The following is a 17,977-nucleotide window of genomic DNA, read 5'->3' on the forward strand; positions in this document are numbered from 1 at the left end:
GCGGCGGGGCTGCTCGGAGCGGAGCCGCCCTGCGGGGCCTGGCGCGGGCGCCGGCGGCGTTGCTTGTGGCGGTGACGGCCGCCTTCGCGCGGCGGCGAGGTCCCTCCTGCGCGTCGGGGCTCGGGGTGCTGCGGCTTTTGGTCTGTGGACTCCGTGCGTCTGCCTGAACGTGGAGCCCCCTGAGACTGCACAGTACAAACCGTGAAAACGAAAGGACGGTTTCCCGAGGTAAAATCGCACTGTGCGAAACCTACAATGACAGTAGGGTTAAAAGCACTGTAGAAGTTATGAGGTTTTAGGAAGTTAAAAAAAAAGAAAAAGTTCTAATATTACCAAAAATCTATAATCTAAACCACTGAAGAAGAGATTAAAGAAAAGACAGAAGGTGGATGCTTCTCTGCTGCTTCATCAGCCCGAGGCTTCTCTGTGGYGCGTGCGATATTGGCCATGAACCGGTGTGATACACATCGCAGGTCCCTCGGATCCTTCCCCGTGTCCTCAACGTACTCTTAGTGAGGAACACAGCGTACTTCATAGGAACCGTGCTTCTGTTCTGATTTTTTTTTTCTTTTGCATTGGATTTTCATTATTGACAACTCCGTTGACCTCAGTGAGAAAAAGATCCTGGACCCTGAAGTCCAGGTTTAAAGATGTAATTGTAAGGTTCACTTACAGTAGGTGAAGATTGATCTCTTTTTAGAGCTTTTAAATGCTGTTTTTCCCTTTCTTACCTTCTGGCTATTGAAGCATTAGTGATGAATCCCGTGAATTGACTGTGTTTCATGAACTCAATTCAAAAACGTATCATCCTGATTACAGTAAGAAGTGTTGTAGAGGTTAAGCAAACATTTTCCTTTTTAAGTCAAAAGAATGAGTGCTTCTTGACAAAGCTGGGAATCCTCACATACTAACCAGCAAATTTGCCTGTGTCCCATTTTGTACGAGCAATTTATTTGCTAAGGGAGAATTCCTAATTTTCTAAACAGGAAAAAAAGAATTGAACTTGGGAAATCTTTTACTGTGTTATAGTAGATTCTTCTTTATTTGATTTTGCTCTTCTTAACCTGTCTGTGACTCACGTGTATTTTGAGCCTTTGTATATTAGAAATACAGTTTGGGAGGGGTGTCTTTTATAGCTCCCATGCATTCTGCTCAAGAGTGACACAGTTTTCACAGTGATTTAAAATGTATGCTAATTTGCAAGTAATTTAGGAAACTGCTAAAAAGACAAAGTAATGAATGGTTTTCTGAAAATAATAATTTCTTTTTAACTTTATCAAGCCTTTGAAGCTATAATTGGGACCTAATGCTTGCAGTAAGTATTGCTGTAGTTGAACAAAAATTTTGTTTTGAGCTTTAAGGCATTATTTAAACTTATATATAAATTTTCGTTTGCACTCTCTAAGACAATTCAAGTCTAGAATAATGATTGAATCAAACTATTCATGGTAATCATTTCCTTTTTTAATTATTTAATTTCAGGTGAATGGTTATTCCTACTTCTGATAGTAATCTTTTATAATCAGTTAACCTTATACTTGATTCCAGGAAATAACAGATTTTCATCAATAGTGGATTGCTTTGTCCCCCAAAATCTCAAATGATACAAAAAGTAATGTTGATGGTTCATTAAATTTAGTGACAGAGGCAGTATGCTGCTCCTGGAACATTTTGTCTTGAGTGATAAAAGCAGGGATGTTCACCGTTTCTGCTTAGTAAATGATCTCTGTAAAGTTTTTGTAAGAAAAGAACTATTTGTGCTAATATTTTAACTGAACTGTAAATCTGAAGTGTGCATTTTTCTGCAGAAACTGTGGTTACCCAATGGCAGAGATCACWTATGTGTGTTGTTAGAAGCCGCTGGCCTCCCTTGTCCTGCGGTGCTTGCTATAACTAACCTTACGTACGGCCTCGGCCTGCAGTCCTTACTTGGGAGCAGTAGAGAGGAGACATTAATAAGCAACTCTTTTTATTTATGTATGAACATTTAGTTGGGTAAATAAAGCGTAAGTATTGTGGAATCAAGCCAATAGTTAGCAAAGTCCTTTCTGTGACCCTTTGGAATGCAATATGTTGTATAGAATAYAGTATTAGCACAACAGTATTTCCTACTTAAACAATTAGTCCCACCAGGTTTTTTTCTACCTTGTGGGTATGTGGTATTTCATAACAAGTATTGTAACAAGTATCTGGATATTTACTTTTTAATCTGAAATACTGTTTTTAAAGCTGAATGCACATAGCCTATTATGTAGTCTTTTTTTTTTCTTCTTTTCCTAGATCTCTGAGTGATGAATCAGAGCAGATAGCTCATCATGAAGAAGTTAACCAAGTATCTTGTCCCTGCTTCGAAAAATATGATACTTGAATGTGGACAAACTATTGATCAAATGCCTGGAAAAGAGCTAGAAGATCTGGTCATAGTTCAGTTAAATGGGCTGTATCTAAAGAATGTGGAACATTTGCAATATTGTTTTTCACTTAAAATATGCATCCTGTCAAATAATTTCATTACGAATATTGATTCACTTGTGTCTTGTCCTCATTTAGTTGAACTGGATCTCCATGGAAATCAGGTAAATAATAACAGTTTATGAAGAAGTAAAAGCTATGTTAATTTGTCTTTAAACTTGTGTATTTGCATTCCTTAGGAGCAATATATATTTTGAATGAAGTATGATTTATTTATGGAGGAAGCTCTTCTGATTTAATATATTCCATTTTTACTAAGAACTGGGAGTTACATTTTTACTTCACACAATTAAATGGGAGTTTTGCCATTAGTGAGAATGAGACAAGCATTTTTCCCATGACTGCTCTGCTGTTTGTTAAGAAAGCATTTTATACAAGGGAATTTCAGTTTTTGAGGTCTCCCTTAATTTTTTGACTTAATGGAAATGGTGATGATTACATCATCAGTTAGTTACATGTGAGTTTGCAAAGGTTTTTCAGCACTCAAACGGATATAGGATTTGTCTGAAGAGCTATAGTATGAAGTAGAATTTTTTGCTGTACAAACAAATGATAAAATAACTTCTCAGTATTTTGTACATGTTTTAAATCACATAAATAGACAATAGGAGAAGTCGATATGACAGTTTATATATTGTAACCTGGTGATGATGTATTGTTCTTACTGAGTGTTGAAGTGYTTCATCTGTCTGGTTTTAAATACTTAAAACAGAAGGTCATCTGCTGCTTCCCCTATCCCTGAACTTACTCTTAAGGTTTTTTGGTAGATATTTGGTATATATTTTCCAGTTCTCAGTTTTAATCTATTGCTCCTCTTAAAGGTATGATAAAAATGTAGTTTTTTTTTTTTAATTCATGGGGAAGTCTGTTTTCCTGGGATTAAATATGTTATATAATGGTAATAATGTCTGTGCCATGTGTCAGTGGGAATCTCACCACTGATCACCCTTTCAGTTCATGGAACAAAAGTTGAACTTTAATCTGCAGTTTCAGATTTGTCCTTCTGAGTTTCATGTGCTGGACATGAGACAGAACAAACCACAAAAAGAAAAATACTGTAATCCCATTTAGAAGAATCTAACCCAAAATTCCAGTCTCATATATGATTTGCAGTAACTTCAGTTTTGTCAGATGTGTAAAAAGGTGGCATTGTAATGAATCACTCAGAAGAGCRTGTTATCTTTCATAGTTACGGTGACATCAGAGTTGCATGTTTAGTATGGTCATCATGCAGTAATGGAGGCCAGATTCAGCCCTAGCTCTTGTCTAGTCAGTAAATTTGCTTCTATTTATTCCAATACTGAGCTGGCTGTATATGATGTTTTATAATCTTAGGTGTTTAAAAAATACATTTTTCTGAAGGATGAATTTTCATCATTATTTCAGATACAGCATCTACCAGGTCCGGTGTTTTGGGAAAGCATGAAGAAATTAAATCTATTGTATCTTCACGATAATGGAATTGGAAAACTGGATGATGTGCATGCATTATCTTGCTGTCCTAATCTGATAGGCCTCACCTTGTTTGACACTCCACTGAGCCTGAAAATAGCCTATAGACATAGTGTTGTTAACAGCATTTTCTCTCTCAAAGCATTGGATTACTACGTAATTTCTGATGAGGAAATTGTTGAGGGATGGAAACTTCCTGAAAAAYATAAATCATTTTGCCATTGTCTTTTCCTTGATTCCTGCCCTGTTGCTAGAAAGGTAAGCCATCTCATAGCAGCTAGTTTTCTAAAAACTGAGTTGTGAGAATGTTTTTTTTAATTGCATGGCTCTTGTTTGGTTAGAGCTTCATTAAACCAGTATTTTATTGAACTGTGTTGTGATTAGGGATCATTACTGAAAACGTTTATTTGACTGCTGCTGCATGATGTTTTTAATGTGATGTAGTGAAATTGTATAGTATCTTTTTTCAGAATGAAACATTTATATATTGAAAAGAATGCCTAACTGAAAATATGCAGATACTAAAGTTCCCAATGCTTTTTTCCTCCATGTTTGTACTGTTTGGTGCATCTTTTCATTAAGAAGACATAACATCATATATGACCTTTTCATACATGTCAAAACTAATGTAGCTTCCCAGTTTGAATGATTTGCAAAGCCACTGTGCTGGGCTGTAGTCACGCGGGCCTCCTTTTAGAAACAAAAAAGCGGTTAGTGCTTTCCTGCATGTGCCCAGAGCAATCTGCCCGCGCAACAGCGCTGACRGCAGCCGCTGGCGAAAGCGGTCGGCCCCGCGGGACCAGCCTGGCGGGGCCGATGCGGGGAGCTCGGTTAAGTCTCCATAACCCCACAACTTTGTCTTGGGGTCCCTCCGGGCTGTCTTCATACTTAGATAGGCTAGGGCATTTCTCTGACTTTGGGGCTGACTGGCACGCAAAGGTAGGTTTTAGAAACCTTGCTTAAAACCTCGTTTCTACTTACTTAATAAGACAGTAAATACACAGATGTAGACAAATAAGAAGTTTGTATTATATTGCATTCCTGGGTTTCCTTCTGACTCTGCACCATGTTGTCCAGCATCTTCCCGTGCATTTCCTTGTCTGTTTTTTGTAGAAGTCTTTCATTGAACTATACCAATGATTTAAAAAGAAATAATTGTTTAGATTTTCACTTTCAGCTTTAAAAACAGAAGTTAAAAAAAAAGGATTGAAAAATCATGTGCATAGAACAGACCATACTTTGGTTTTAGTTTAGCAGAATTTGATTTTCTAGGGTCTGTAGATCCATTACCATTTTATGATATGAAAATGTCTGTTATTTGCTTTTCCCAAAATAAGATAATGTGAGAGAGTACCTCAAAATCAAAAATACACGGTAACTCTACTGTGAACCAAAATTTTGGATCTGAGCAACTCTGAACGTGGATATTTTTGAGTCCTTTCTGGCTTTTTATGTCAGACTGTTGTCTTTCTTTTGCTCCTATAGAGGGTACACCAACCTCTTATTTTATGAAAATAGAAATTGAGGTTGAGGATCAGACCAATGCTTCGTTTACTCACAATTTTTTTTGAAGTAATAATACAGCCAGTGGCTACACAAGAGAATGCATAATATCCATTAGCTCATGCTATCTCTTGTAGTGGAAAATTAACACATTAAAGCCAACCAGAAATGTAAGTAATGCTGTGATATTATGTTGAGTGACATGTGCAGCTTCTGTCTGTCCTGATAAGAGATACTGAATAAAGTACAAACATAAAAGTGGACTTACAGTCTTTTTAACTTAAAAATAAGGTGCAGGGTTCTGGAGAAATTGATACGAGAATTGTAGAGCACTACATGAAAGAATTCCTGAAAAGTGGACTTTGGCTTAAGACAGGTAGCTTTCATGGATGATTGTTGGTGTTCATGAATTATGCATTTCTGAAATTTGAAAACATAGGAAGAATCCCCCAAACAAAATACTGTTAGTTGAGAACAACCTGAGAATTACTAAATACACTTGAGAAACAGCAGTCTGACTTTACCTGCTATGCAGTGCCCCCACAGAAATGTATGCTTTTCTTCTTATAGGATACAGTTATTTTTCTAACCTATGATCTTCAAATGGTTCAGTGTTACTATATGTCTGCTAATATGACTAAACCATCCATATCTCGTAAACTTTTGATTTAAGAAACATTCCAAACTACAAATTAGTATATTTCTCTAGTATTTTACTTCACTTTTTTAGAAGTCTCTCTTAGTTAAACAGCTTTTCAAAATTCCATGAATAAATGATGAAAAGATATTTTCATCTTCTTTGTTCTCTTTATTGATGTTTTCTGCATCTGAATGTCCGTAAGTTCTCCTGTGCAATTGAAAATGGCAGACATTGTTTTGGGCCAGATCCTTGGGTTTTCTTCTGTGTGAGCAGTTTCAAAAATCTGGAGGCTGTAGCTGAGAAGAAACCTTACACTTCTTGTTAAATGAAACAAATATTTTTTCTCTTGAGGATTAACAAAACCCTGTGGAAGAGTAATCTGTGTTATATTTTATATTGAATATACATGCAATAAAAATAGTCTCATTTTTATAATGCCTTATAGTTATTCATTAAAGAATAACTGTAAATGCATGTATTTGATAACTTTATTGAATAAATATTTTTTCATTGTCCTATATTCGCTAGTAAAAATAGTGCTTTAATAGCCTTTATCTGTAAGTTGAGAAGGCAAATAGCTTTCCTGTGAAGTAAAAGGAGAAACATTTCTGAAGCAGGAGGATAGTATCCCACACAACTGTTGCAAGGTATGTTTTATATGAGAAAGATACTGCTTAGAAATGAATTCCTAGTCCAGTTTCAATAATGATAGAAAGATTTACTCTGCTTGGTTAAGTTTTCTTTCATGAACGTGCCTGATTCTCCTTTGTATCTTCAGGTATGGGATGAAATTTAAAATAATCTCATTTAAATCTATGTCTTGAAAATTAAGTATGATAGAAATATAGATTTTAGGGCATGTTGTGTTTAACAGATTTTTCATTTGAATTCCTGCAGGAAGGAAATGCTGAAGAGGCATTAAATCGGGTAAAAGATGTCATTTCAAAAATCAATCGTGTTTTAGCGCACCATTCACCAATCATAATTGTTCAAAGATGGATAAGGGGATATTTAACTAGAAAAAGACTTGGGTATGTATTTTTTTAATTTAATTTATTTCAAGAACAGAGTTTTTGCAAAGAAGTTTTATCATAGTTATGCTTCAGTATAGTCCTAATCAGTTTTATAAAAGGTAAATATTAAGGAGTTCAGCCATTACTGAGGACATCACAAGCAATGTACATATTGGTATTTTAATAGTAATGATGATATTGGGTGCTACAATATTAGAACTCTGCATGCTGCATTCAACAAGATATTTGTGTTGTCCTTGAGAGTCAACTCTTGGAGTCTCAGCATTTGTTTACTAATATATTTCATTTAATATGTTAATAGGTGAGTGGCAGAAGACGAGTACTATAAATAGCATCTCTACTGCAGATGAAATCTGTACTGCATTATTATTTTATTTTCATTTTCTCTTGCATTGTTTAGAAGTTGATTGTATTTCCTTGTGAAGATATAAAACAACTTAATTTTCATATAAAACTGCCCATACATTTTAACTACAAGAACAGTTATTCCAATAGCAATGATAAGCAGAAGGTTTTTGATATTTATATTGTATTTATGTTGTATTTATATTGTAGAATATTCAGTTGTATGTATCCAAAAGTATGTATAAGGGGATTTTGCTGTTTTTTCAGATCAGAATGCTGAAATTATTTACAAAAATTATTCAGACTTAACACATTTTTACTCTTTGATGAGGTATTTGATAATAAATCCTACTGTCAAGAGTTAGCTGAGCTATAGCTGTTCTGCGTTTTGCAAATAGGGTTCTAAAGTGGGAGAAGCTTGTGAAAATTTATGCTTACTATACTCTCTTTCTCTAAGTTAAGAATGGAATTAACCATTTATTTCTCAAGTGACAATATAAGCTATTCCAGAAGAGCAGAGGATGCCCTAATAAATCTTGCAAGTGGTTGATTCATCTAGAGAAAGGTGGTTTTTTTGTTTTTTGTTTTTTTTTTTAAGAAAAGCTAAGTCATACTAGGATAATTTTTTCCTGAAATCTAAATATCTAAATTGAAGAGTCTACTTCTAAGAGCAACAGTTCACCTTAGGTAGTCACAGCTGTAGCACGAATACACACACACGAAAGGTTTGATTAAAAAAAATAAAAGCAACCCTTCATTTGAGGGGAATACTGGTGGATGTTACACATACTTGTCTGTATGGTTCTGATAAATGACATTTTTCACAAATAGAGCAGTTCTTGATTTTGTAGGGGATCACTGAAATATTAGTCAGAAATATTCACTGGCTGCTGAGATGAAAAGTCATCACTTCATTCTCGAAAGGTTTTCTTTCACAGACTTTTTCTTTCTTGCATGATTTGTGTTATTAGGTTGCTAGAATGATAGCAGAGCAGAGGGTCAAGAGCCAGGAGACCTGGGGTCTGATTGTGTATGTGGCACTTTCGTTGTATCGCTCTGGTCGAATTGCTGAACTGCAATGTGTTTTAGTTTTCTTTCTCCCCCCTGAAAAATAAGGATAAACTTGAAATGTGTGTGTATATATATATATATATATATATATATATATATATATATATAGTATGTATATGTATGTGTGTATATATATATATTTTTTCTAAGATGAAAGCATGTTACTGAAAGAATCAGATGCAGTAAAGACAGGCTCATTCATTTTTGTAATAGGTTGTACTGGTTTAAGTGAGGGCAGTATTTGGTCCTAAGCCATTGAATTGTTTTSTTCTGATTTGGCAAATTAATTGTTATTATTTTGATAACAGATGCAATTCTGTTCATTGAACTATTTCTTCATTCTTGCCTTTTTTTGATAAATCAGTATAGTGCATCCTAACTCTATAGGGGACATGGTTTATTTTGTGTGCATTTCCCTCCAGCTTGCATATTCAGCTGTGCTTTTATAAGGTGTGACAATTTGTAGTATTCCCTACTGTTAGCTGTGTCCTTGGAGTGGAGTCATTTTATTGGACCTACAAGTTTTGGGTAGTTTGACATTTTAATGTATAGTTGCTCTCTTATTACTTTCATGAAGTAGGCTGTTTTCTTATAGTCTTCTAGAACAAGGGTAAACCTTACAGTTTTCATTTGCCATCTCTACTGTCTAGTATAAGAATATATTAACAGAACATCAAAGTAATATTGCTTCAAAGGGGGAGAATTCCCTTATATAAATGTTTAGATTATACTGTCAAAAATGCATTTATCCTTACAAAGTACATAGGAATCTTCAAAGGGATGAAGTGCATCATACAGAATTTACTTATTTTAATTCTCACAAACTTTGATAAGCTGAAATATATTTATAAGCTTTCCATTGCCTTTTGTGTATCTGGAATGAAAAAGGGTTCTCATGAACACATGAGGCAACAGTGCAGAAGAAGGCCTGTGGAGCAGAGAGTATAAAACAATTCAACTTCGTTCAACATAGTCAATAAAAGGTTAGTTTTGAGAGTAGATTACTCCTCCTCTCCGTGCCCCTCCTCCCCAGATGGGTCGTGGTGTAAATGAAGCCTCAGCTTTGGTTATCTAATTTTTACAGAACTGTAGTTTTAAGTATAAAAGAGTCAATTTTGGCCTTAGCCTTTCCATAGTGACATTTAAGTTCTGTATAATTTACTCTGCATGGGTTGTTGTTCCCGCTTTTAAGTGGTGTCACGTTTGTTTTGTATGTGTATAAAGGCTCTCATGGTAATGTTTTCAAGAGCAAGGTTTGCCTGTTGGATGATCTCATGAACGCTTCCCTTTTCTCCGCTGTTGCTGTAGTTGCTCGTTTCGGTGGTGGCTGGAGATCCCGCTGAGAGCAGGACCTGGGGCCGCGGCCGGGCAGGGTGTGAGGCTGCGTGGACGGGTCCCGCGAGCCTGGTGCTTGTTGGCGCTCACGGGGTGCCATCCCGTGCTGCCAGAAATGGATCCTTCCATATATCCTTCCTTCCATCAGGAATGGATATTAATTAGGGTGTGTGTGTGTATATATATATATATATATATATATATATATATAAAAAAATCTCTTTGGTGCTTGTATTTTCCCAACTCGCATTCCTTTCCTGAGAATCATTTTTTCTTTGTATTCTGTCCATCAGAATGGTAAATCAAGACAGATACAGGATCATGACATTATTTTTCTGGCTATTGATCCTCCTATTTCAATTTGGCTCAGTGATATTTTAATCTATTTTTAGTGGATTAAAAAGATAAAAATTTCTGTGCTCCAGTGATAGTTTTGTTGAACTACTAAGCTTATGAAGAGTGACAGTTTCTGTATTATTTTGAAAGATGAAGTTTTTCCTTTGGGAAAGTGACATTTTCTCTCTCCAACTGCATAATTAAAAAGAGCTTCAAGACATTAGCAGCGTGGGTTTGCGGAGCGGTGTGCTGTGCTTGGAAGAGAGCTGATGGAGCTGTTGTTGACCATGGTGTCACAGCTAGACCGTCAGTCTGGGCTGTCTCGAGACGTGGTAAAGATGCACTTGACTTCTTCTGTGGTTCCCAGAAGCTGTGCTGGAAATGAATGAAGCAAGTTTTCGCTCATGCTGTTTGGTAACCAGTATTTGAAGAGTCTCAGTGTTCAGGCTATTCTAGCTTCCTAACCAGCTCCATCTTTTAAAAATGTATTTTAGCTGTGTGAGGGGAAAAAAGCTTTAAAATGGAGAAATACTATGTCCAGAATTTTCTGTTCTGCTGTAGTGGGTCACATGATTTTCCTTGTTATTTTGTGTAATTCCTTCGTTATGGTAAGCATTGTATCCTAGTGATCCAGAAAAAAATGGTTTATGGTTTTTATTAGCTCATTATTAATAACATGGAGAATATCACCACAATTTGGCTAGAAAACAACCACTACACAAGGTTTGTAGTAATGTCTAGTGAGATTTTTGTTACACTGATGCCATTGGAATGCTACTGTAAAACAAACTTCTGACAAATGCTTCCCCACTGCAGCGTGCTTTAAAGTGAGTTTGCCAGAAGGAACCTTCTACACATCATGGTGTATTTATTATAGGCGAATGAATGCAAGTTGCCGAGGACCCTATTACAACTAGCAAAGTGTGAACAAAGAAAGGCACGGGCCCTGGTTTTCTTACYGGTGCTTGAGTTGTGTTTATTTGGACATGTTCATCAGTCCAGAACTTTTTTTGAGCTAGTTGCCTGTTCTCACATTCTTTATCAGCTTCRTTCTTCTGCCAGTTCAGATGTCAGTAATTCTGTAATAGGTGTTCCTCTTCTGCCATTTAATACATTCACATACTGTTCCTACTAACACTTTCAGCTGTGTATTTTCTTTTGCAATTATTTTCTTCCATGCTCTAAACAGCTCACTCTACTCTTAGCTTATTACCCTGTAGAAATTTGGGGTTCATTTATATTGCATAAAATACTTGTGATCCTTTCTTTCCCCATTTATGCCATGCCTTCTGGAGTTAAACATTTTTAATTGATGATGAATACATATTGTGAAATATTTGTTCATATTGACTAATAACACACTTCTGATAATGCTCATACTGAAAGCAATGGGAGTGCTCAAGACATAAGCCCTCTATAGTGAAACAAGCAATTAACTTAGTTATGTTTTTGTCTTATACTGCTTCATTTTAGCCTGATTTTTCAGTTGTCTCATCTCTAGGCAAAACCATCCCAGTCTGTTTAGTCCTTCTTCCTTAAAAAGCTGTTATGAATCTTTGATCTTTGTTCTCTCCTTTCCTCATAATTCCCATCATTTGTTCTGGATTTTTTTTGATGGGTGCTGAACAGTGAACTGACTTTTCATAGAGTTGTCTGTTAAAACTCCAGGATCTCTTTTCAGACTGGAAATAGCTAGTTCCAAGCCCTGTATTATGTACTTTAAGGTCTGATTGTTTTTTTGATATTCATCACTTTGCATTTATCAATACTGAATTTTTATTTATTTAATATTTTATTGTCATTCCATATCATGAGATCCTTCTGTAACTCTTTGCAGTCAACTTTCTCTGTTAGTATCCTGAATATACTAGTATAATGCGGAATAACAGTATATGACAGCAAGCTTTGTCATTTATCTTTTTTCAATCATTTATGAATATGTTGAACAAGACAGGCTTTCACTATGATMTCTGAAATGCCACTGGTGATCTTTTGCCAAACTGATCATTTCTTTTACCCTTCATTTCCTCTTTTGTAGTTAGTTAGTTAGTTAGGCAGGTATTAGAAGACCTTCTTTTCTCTCATAACGGCTTACTTTCTTCAATGTTGTTTCTATCAATTTGCCTGTTTGGTGATACAGACTTAATGGTTTGTGGTTCCATGGTTTCCTCAGACACCTATTTAAACCTGGTGTTAAATTCACTACCTTAGCTTCCTCAGATACCAAGGCAACTTAGATGGTAGTTTATGCATCACAGTTATCTGTTCAGCTGATTTGTAGCTGAGTTCTTTTGAACTCTTACATGTACACTATTTGTTTCCGGTTATTTGTTGCTATTCATTTCGTCTGGCTTTTCTAAAGCCTCATGTCAGTACTTAAATTTGAGACAGATCTTCAAGTGCGTCCAAGAGCTAGCACTGAAAACTGAAATGGTTGGACTTCTTGCATACCACGGTGGAAATAGTGGAATTATAACATGATGTATTTACAGGACAGATAATAAAAGAACTGCTATGCAATGCAAGACTCTGTAGGTTGAAATATACTACTTTGCAGAAAATTCTGGTCACTACGTCAGGGTCGTATACTGGAGAAATTTGTAGGTGTTGCCAGTTCAGTAGTGTGTCTCATTCCTTTAGGAATCCTTAAAGGTGTGGTTTGTGTTATTCAGAAAGATGCTAAAAACTCATTCAAGATCAGGACTGCGTGGTGCAAAGCACTGTAAAATTGTATGCAAGTTACTGTCCCTGTGCTGAAGGCGCCTGCTTGTGTCACTGAGTTAGCGAGCGTCCACTCCCTGCGGAATATGGGAGTAGTGCTGCATTGCTAAGGTGACAGGGCAAGTCAGAAACCTTCGCGACAGCATGGTATCTATCCCTCCAGGCACTCTGCTTGGAATGGGTAGGAAGCCGTGCAGAGACATGGAGGACCAAGCGGTAAGTCAGAAGAGTAAACAGAAGAATCAGTGGAGGTGGGGGTAGGGAGAGCAAGATAGGAACTGTGGGAGACAGAAGCGAGAGGAGGTGGGAGAGCCTGGCATAGAAACAAAAATAGTAAAATCAACACTAGGAGGCAGAGCTCAAAAGGGTGGAAGAGAGAGACGAACATACAGTACAGCCTGGTGCAAAGTAGAAATCAGAGGAGGGTTTATCATATACCTTTAAGTGGGCGAGGGGCTATAAATCGAAGGACAAAAGGAGAAAAATGATACCTTGCTTTATTATGTTGCTGGGAGATTATGCGTATGCTGATAAGATTTGAACAAGGACATTTGCTTAATTCTTACCTGATGTATCTGGTGTTTGATATGAAATACTCCAAAAAGATTCAAGCAGCATGACTGTTGACTAATTATTTTGGGTTCTTAAAACAGCAGGATTAAATACAATCATTGCCATAGTGACAAAGCTCGCACATTTTTCTGTGACTTTGAYTCAACATGCTGGCTTATTTATTCCAGTGTAGTATCAGAACTGTGTTATTTATTACAAAGCAAAAAGACGTGTTTGGCAGAATTATCTGTTCAAGTCCCATCTTGCCATTCTGGAAGAGAGGAACAGGGAAATGGTGTCAATGCCCTGATAATTTTCAGACGAGAGACAAGTAGCTGTAATTCCTAAACACAGCTGTACTCTTAAACTAATAGATGTTCAAAGCGTGAACCTTTAAAATTTTTGTCCTTCATGCTTATGCATTTTACAGGTTATTAATGCCATTATACATATTATCATAAAAATCTTAGTGTCTCCATAGTGGCTTGAAAACTGTTTCATTAGTATGTTAATATGAAGCCCTTTGCAGATAATGTTTTGTCAATCTTTTTAAAGTACTGTACATTGCATTCTAAAAATTATATACTTATCCTTTGTACTTACTGAATAATTACTGTGACTAGTCAGGGTTTCCTTGATGTTTGAAGATCACTTCCAGACAATCTTTCATTTGATTAAACTCTTCTTTTCTTAAGAGACCACAGTCAAATTTTTCAGGACAAAAAAAAATATTTTTATAAAAATAATCCTAATTCTTCTCATTTCTGATACATTAATATCAGTCTCTATAGGTAAGTAAGGAATACCAGTGTAAAGTTAATTTAGAGTGACTGATGCCCCTTAGTAACAAACTGAGATTTAAATTGAACCAAAAATGAACCTTGTTCAATATTGTGTCTTTTTCAGTTACTAGTGCCAGGTGCTTTAGAAGAAGATTAAGAAAACTCATGAAAAATGTAATTCTAGAATTTACCTCATTTTCATATACTAAAGCATATGAAAACATATGCAAACATACGAAATATATGAAAACACGTTTAACACTTTACCTAAAAATAGGCTTTTCACATATATTATGCCCGTAATATAAGGGGACTGTTAYGCTGGAGCTTCCACTCTTCAGTTCACAGGAACTGTGGGGCTGGGAGAGGAGACCTGGGCTGCACTGGGCTTTACTCTCCTGCCGGTGTTGCGTGCTCCCCCTCGCCGCTGCCGCCGCAGAGAGCTGGCCGCACAGCGCTGGCTGTGCCTCGCTGGAGCTCTCGCTTCTCGCTCCGCTCCCTCCTCTTCCTCCTCCTCCTCCTCCTCCTCCTCCTCCTCGCAGCCTCCTCCACACAGCGCTCTCCTGTTCCTGCTCCTCCTGCTCTGTTTCGCTCACCCTGGCTTTTTACTTAAGAGTCGGTGCCTAGAGCAGTGTGTTTGGGGAGGGGTGGCAAAGCAGGAGGAGGACGGGATGACTTCTGGAAAGGAACTGAGGTCCCTCTATCAGCATCTGTATTTCCCATAAAAGAGTTACTGCTGCATGCTGCCAGATTTACTTGGAAGGCACCATATCTGAGCAGTTAATTTCTAGAATYAAAAATTTTAAAGAGTAGGGTGCACCAGGTATGAGTTATATGCATAAGAATAGGCAACATGCTCATGTCTCTTTTTATGTGCATTTGTATTTATTTTAGTCTTTATTAATATTTTTAATCTTCATTTGAATGCTTATCTGTGCCTTAAATCATTTCCATTTTCCCCCACCACATCTTTTCTAGTTGGTGTAATCACAAATGAACAGTATCCTTGGTGAGAGTGTACAATTGATCTAAAAGGTGGTACTGTATCCAATTTATTTTGCCTGGCACTCATTTATTACGTATTTTTATTAGTCCTGCACRTTAAATGGTTTTCCAGTGATGATCTACTGGTACAGCAATTTCCTTTCACGATTTTACCAATATTTTAGAAACCAGTGAAGTTTATCAGTAACTCAAAATATTCCTTTAAATGTGCTCCACCTTGCATTTATAAACACTGAATTTCATCTACTGTTATTTGTTCATTTACTTACCTTTATTAGTTTCCTCTAAAGATCTTCTGGACTTTACTGTCCCATTTAGTTTCATGACATGCACTTTTTGCCATGAAATAATAGTTAAAGATGACTAATAAATCTCTGTTAGACTTCTGGAGAGTATGCTTTATATCAGCCATGTTCACTAATGTGCTGGCATGTTAAAAAATTCCAGTAGGGAGCAAGGAGGCATTTTTTTTTTCTGCTCAGAAACGGTACTGCTTTGTCTCTAATGTATGGGAGGTTTTTAGTTCTGTTTTAGTTTTGATCATTTTATTTGGTCCTGAAATAGGGCTCACTGTTGGTCTCTCATTTGCAGAATTACTGCTGATGCCTTAAAAAGAAGTGTGACTTTTACTATACACTGCCATTTCTGTAAGGCAACTGATCTTAAATGAGAAAGAATATTATTTAGTTAGCAACCCGTTGGTTTATGTGTCCTTCAAAGAAACCCCACGTTAATACTGCAGTTCTACCCTGAATTATATTGGTTAAGACCTTGCAATTGATTTCAGTGGGAGAATTGACTTTATGGGTGTGAGGGTGAACCTTAGACAAGAGTGGAAGTGGCATGAATAAAGCTCTGGGTTAATGGCAACGTGATATAGCACAGCGACAATGAGATGAAGTAAATTTGGCACCAGACAGCAGAAAGATTTCCTCTCAGTGCCTGATGATGATGCTACAGYGCTGTGGGAAAAATACTGTTCGTCATATTGTCATTGATCCAGTTTTGTTATCATTACTGTCGTTTTTGGGGCTGTATTATATGAGACTGGTTATGCCTAATGTTGTTTAAGTGATATAACTCATATCTGAATAGAATTGTTGACTGTAAACRGGTAAAGAGATGGAAGACTCCATCATGCTTATCAGAATACTGTAGTTTTCATTTTAATAGCTGTGAAAAGAAAGTAAGCTGTGTGACATAAGTCAAGTACCTAAGGTTTATTCCACCTTCTAAATAGGACAGGTTCACCTTATTAGAAGGCTGTTAAATTCCCAGTTTAGATAGGTCTAACTTTGATACAAGTAGACCTCTTTATATTCTGTTTTGTTTCTAACTGATGTCAGTCAGTCAGTCCACCCCAACTTGGCAGACAATACAAATGTAAGATTCTTCCTAGAGCCTTTGTATATTTCTTATCTGGGTATATCACTGTGTATTGTATATGAAAAAATATTTTATTGCATATTTCAGCAAGGTGGATAAATAAAGTAAGCTTTAGGGATTTTAACTATGGATTTTCTTAAATTTTCTAAAGTTTCCATCTAGGTATTTCATTAGTATTAAATAAACATTTAAGTATGGATGTTCACTTTACTTCAGCTGCAGCGATGGAATTAACTCAAGTTTATTCCAGTTCTGAATACTACTTACTTTGTGTGCTGTGAAATAGTAACAAAATTTCTGTTTTTTACAATAGAATTCCTTTACATGAAGTTCCACTGCAGACACATTACAGAGATGAAGATAAACAAATTTATAGTCAAAGCACACCTTCAGTGTGTATTAGTAAAAGCTTTGTGTATCACATTGTTAAACCAGGACAGAACACTAAGGATGAAAAGCATTCATCTGGGAAACAAGTAAGTGTGCTACTTAGAAACATTCTTTTTCCCCTAAGAAAACGTCTGAGCTCTGCAAATAGGAGCAAGAATCATTCTAAGCATTCCAGGAAAGACTATTAAAAATAAAGACTAGATACAAAAAAATTTCATGGAATGGTTGAGGTTGGAAGGGACTTAYGGAAATAGTCTAGTCCAGTCCCCCTGATCAAAGCAGGGTCACTGATAGCAAGTTGCTCAGGACCATGTCTAGTCATGTTTGAGTATGTCAGCGAGCAAAAGGGTTATATTTAAACTGAATTTCTTGTATTTCAGTCTGTGCCCATTGCCTCTTGTCCTTTCACTGCATACCACTGAGAGGAGTCTGGCTTCATCTTCTTTACACACTCCCCTCAGGTATTTATGCACACTGATAAGATTCCCTTCAAGCCTTCTTTTCTCCAGGCTGAACAGTCTCAGCTCTCCCCGTATGTAAGAGGCGGCAGTTSCTTAAGCATCTTAGTGGTCCTTTGCCAGACTAGCTCCAGTGTGCCCATGTCTCTCTTACCCTGGGGAGCCCAGACCTGGACACAGCACTCCACATGTGGTCTCACCAGTGCTGAGTAGAGGGGCRTAATTGCCTCCCTSAGCCTGCTGGCAGCTCTCTTCCTAATGCAATACAGGATGTTGATGGCCTTCTTAGCAAGGGCACACTGTTTGCTCATGTTCAGCTTGGTGTCTACCAGGGCCCCCAGGCCTTTTTCTGCAAAACCRCTTTCCAGCTGATCAGCCCCCAGCCTGTACTGGTGCATGGKGYTATTCMTCCCCAGGGGCAGAACTTCACATTTCCCTTTGTTGAACTTCATGAGATTCCTGTCAGCCCATTTCTCCAGGTTGTCCTGGTCCCTC

The 17,977-nt window shown here is 36.9% G+C and overlaps 2 protein-coding genes across 2 annotated transcripts in view; one reads left to right on the plus strand and one right to left on the minus strand.

Annotated features, from left to right (window-relative positions):
- FPGT (fucose-1-phosphate guanylyltransferase) overlaps nt 1-784 on the minus strand; it is a 6,305-nt gene extending 5,521 nt beyond the window's left edge. Inside the window, exon 1 of the mRNA XM_026074480.1 lies at nt 732-784. Within this exon, the coding sequence (XP_025930265.1) occupies nt 732-784 (53 nt within the window). The remainder of the gene's footprint in view (nt 1-731) is intronic.
- Nucleotides 139-17,977, plus strand: part of LRRIQ3 (leucine rich repeats and IQ motif containing 3) — a gene marked incomplete at its 3' end in the record, with an annotated part of 33,990 nt that continues 16,151 nt past the window's right edge. Inside the window, exons 1-5 of the mRNA XM_026074482.1 lie at nt 139-228; nt 2,281-2,576; nt 3,859-4,182; nt 6,965-7,098; nt 16,948-17,110. Coding sequence (XP_025930267.1) covers nt 2,316-2,576; nt 3,859-4,182; nt 6,965-7,098; nt 16,948-17,110 — 882 coding nt within the window. The remainder of the gene's footprint in view (nt 229-2,280; nt 2,577-3,858; nt 4,183-6,964; nt 7,099-16,947; nt 17,111-17,977) is intronic.

Source organism: Apteryx rowi, unplaced genomic scaffold (genome assembly GCF_003343035.1).
Source record: "Apteryx rowi isolate R43461 unplaced genomic scaffold, aptRow1 scaffold_39, whole genome shotgun sequence".
Classification (NCBI taxonomy): Eukaryota; Metazoa; Chordata; class Aves; order Apterygiformes; family Apterygidae; genus Apteryx; species Apteryx rowi.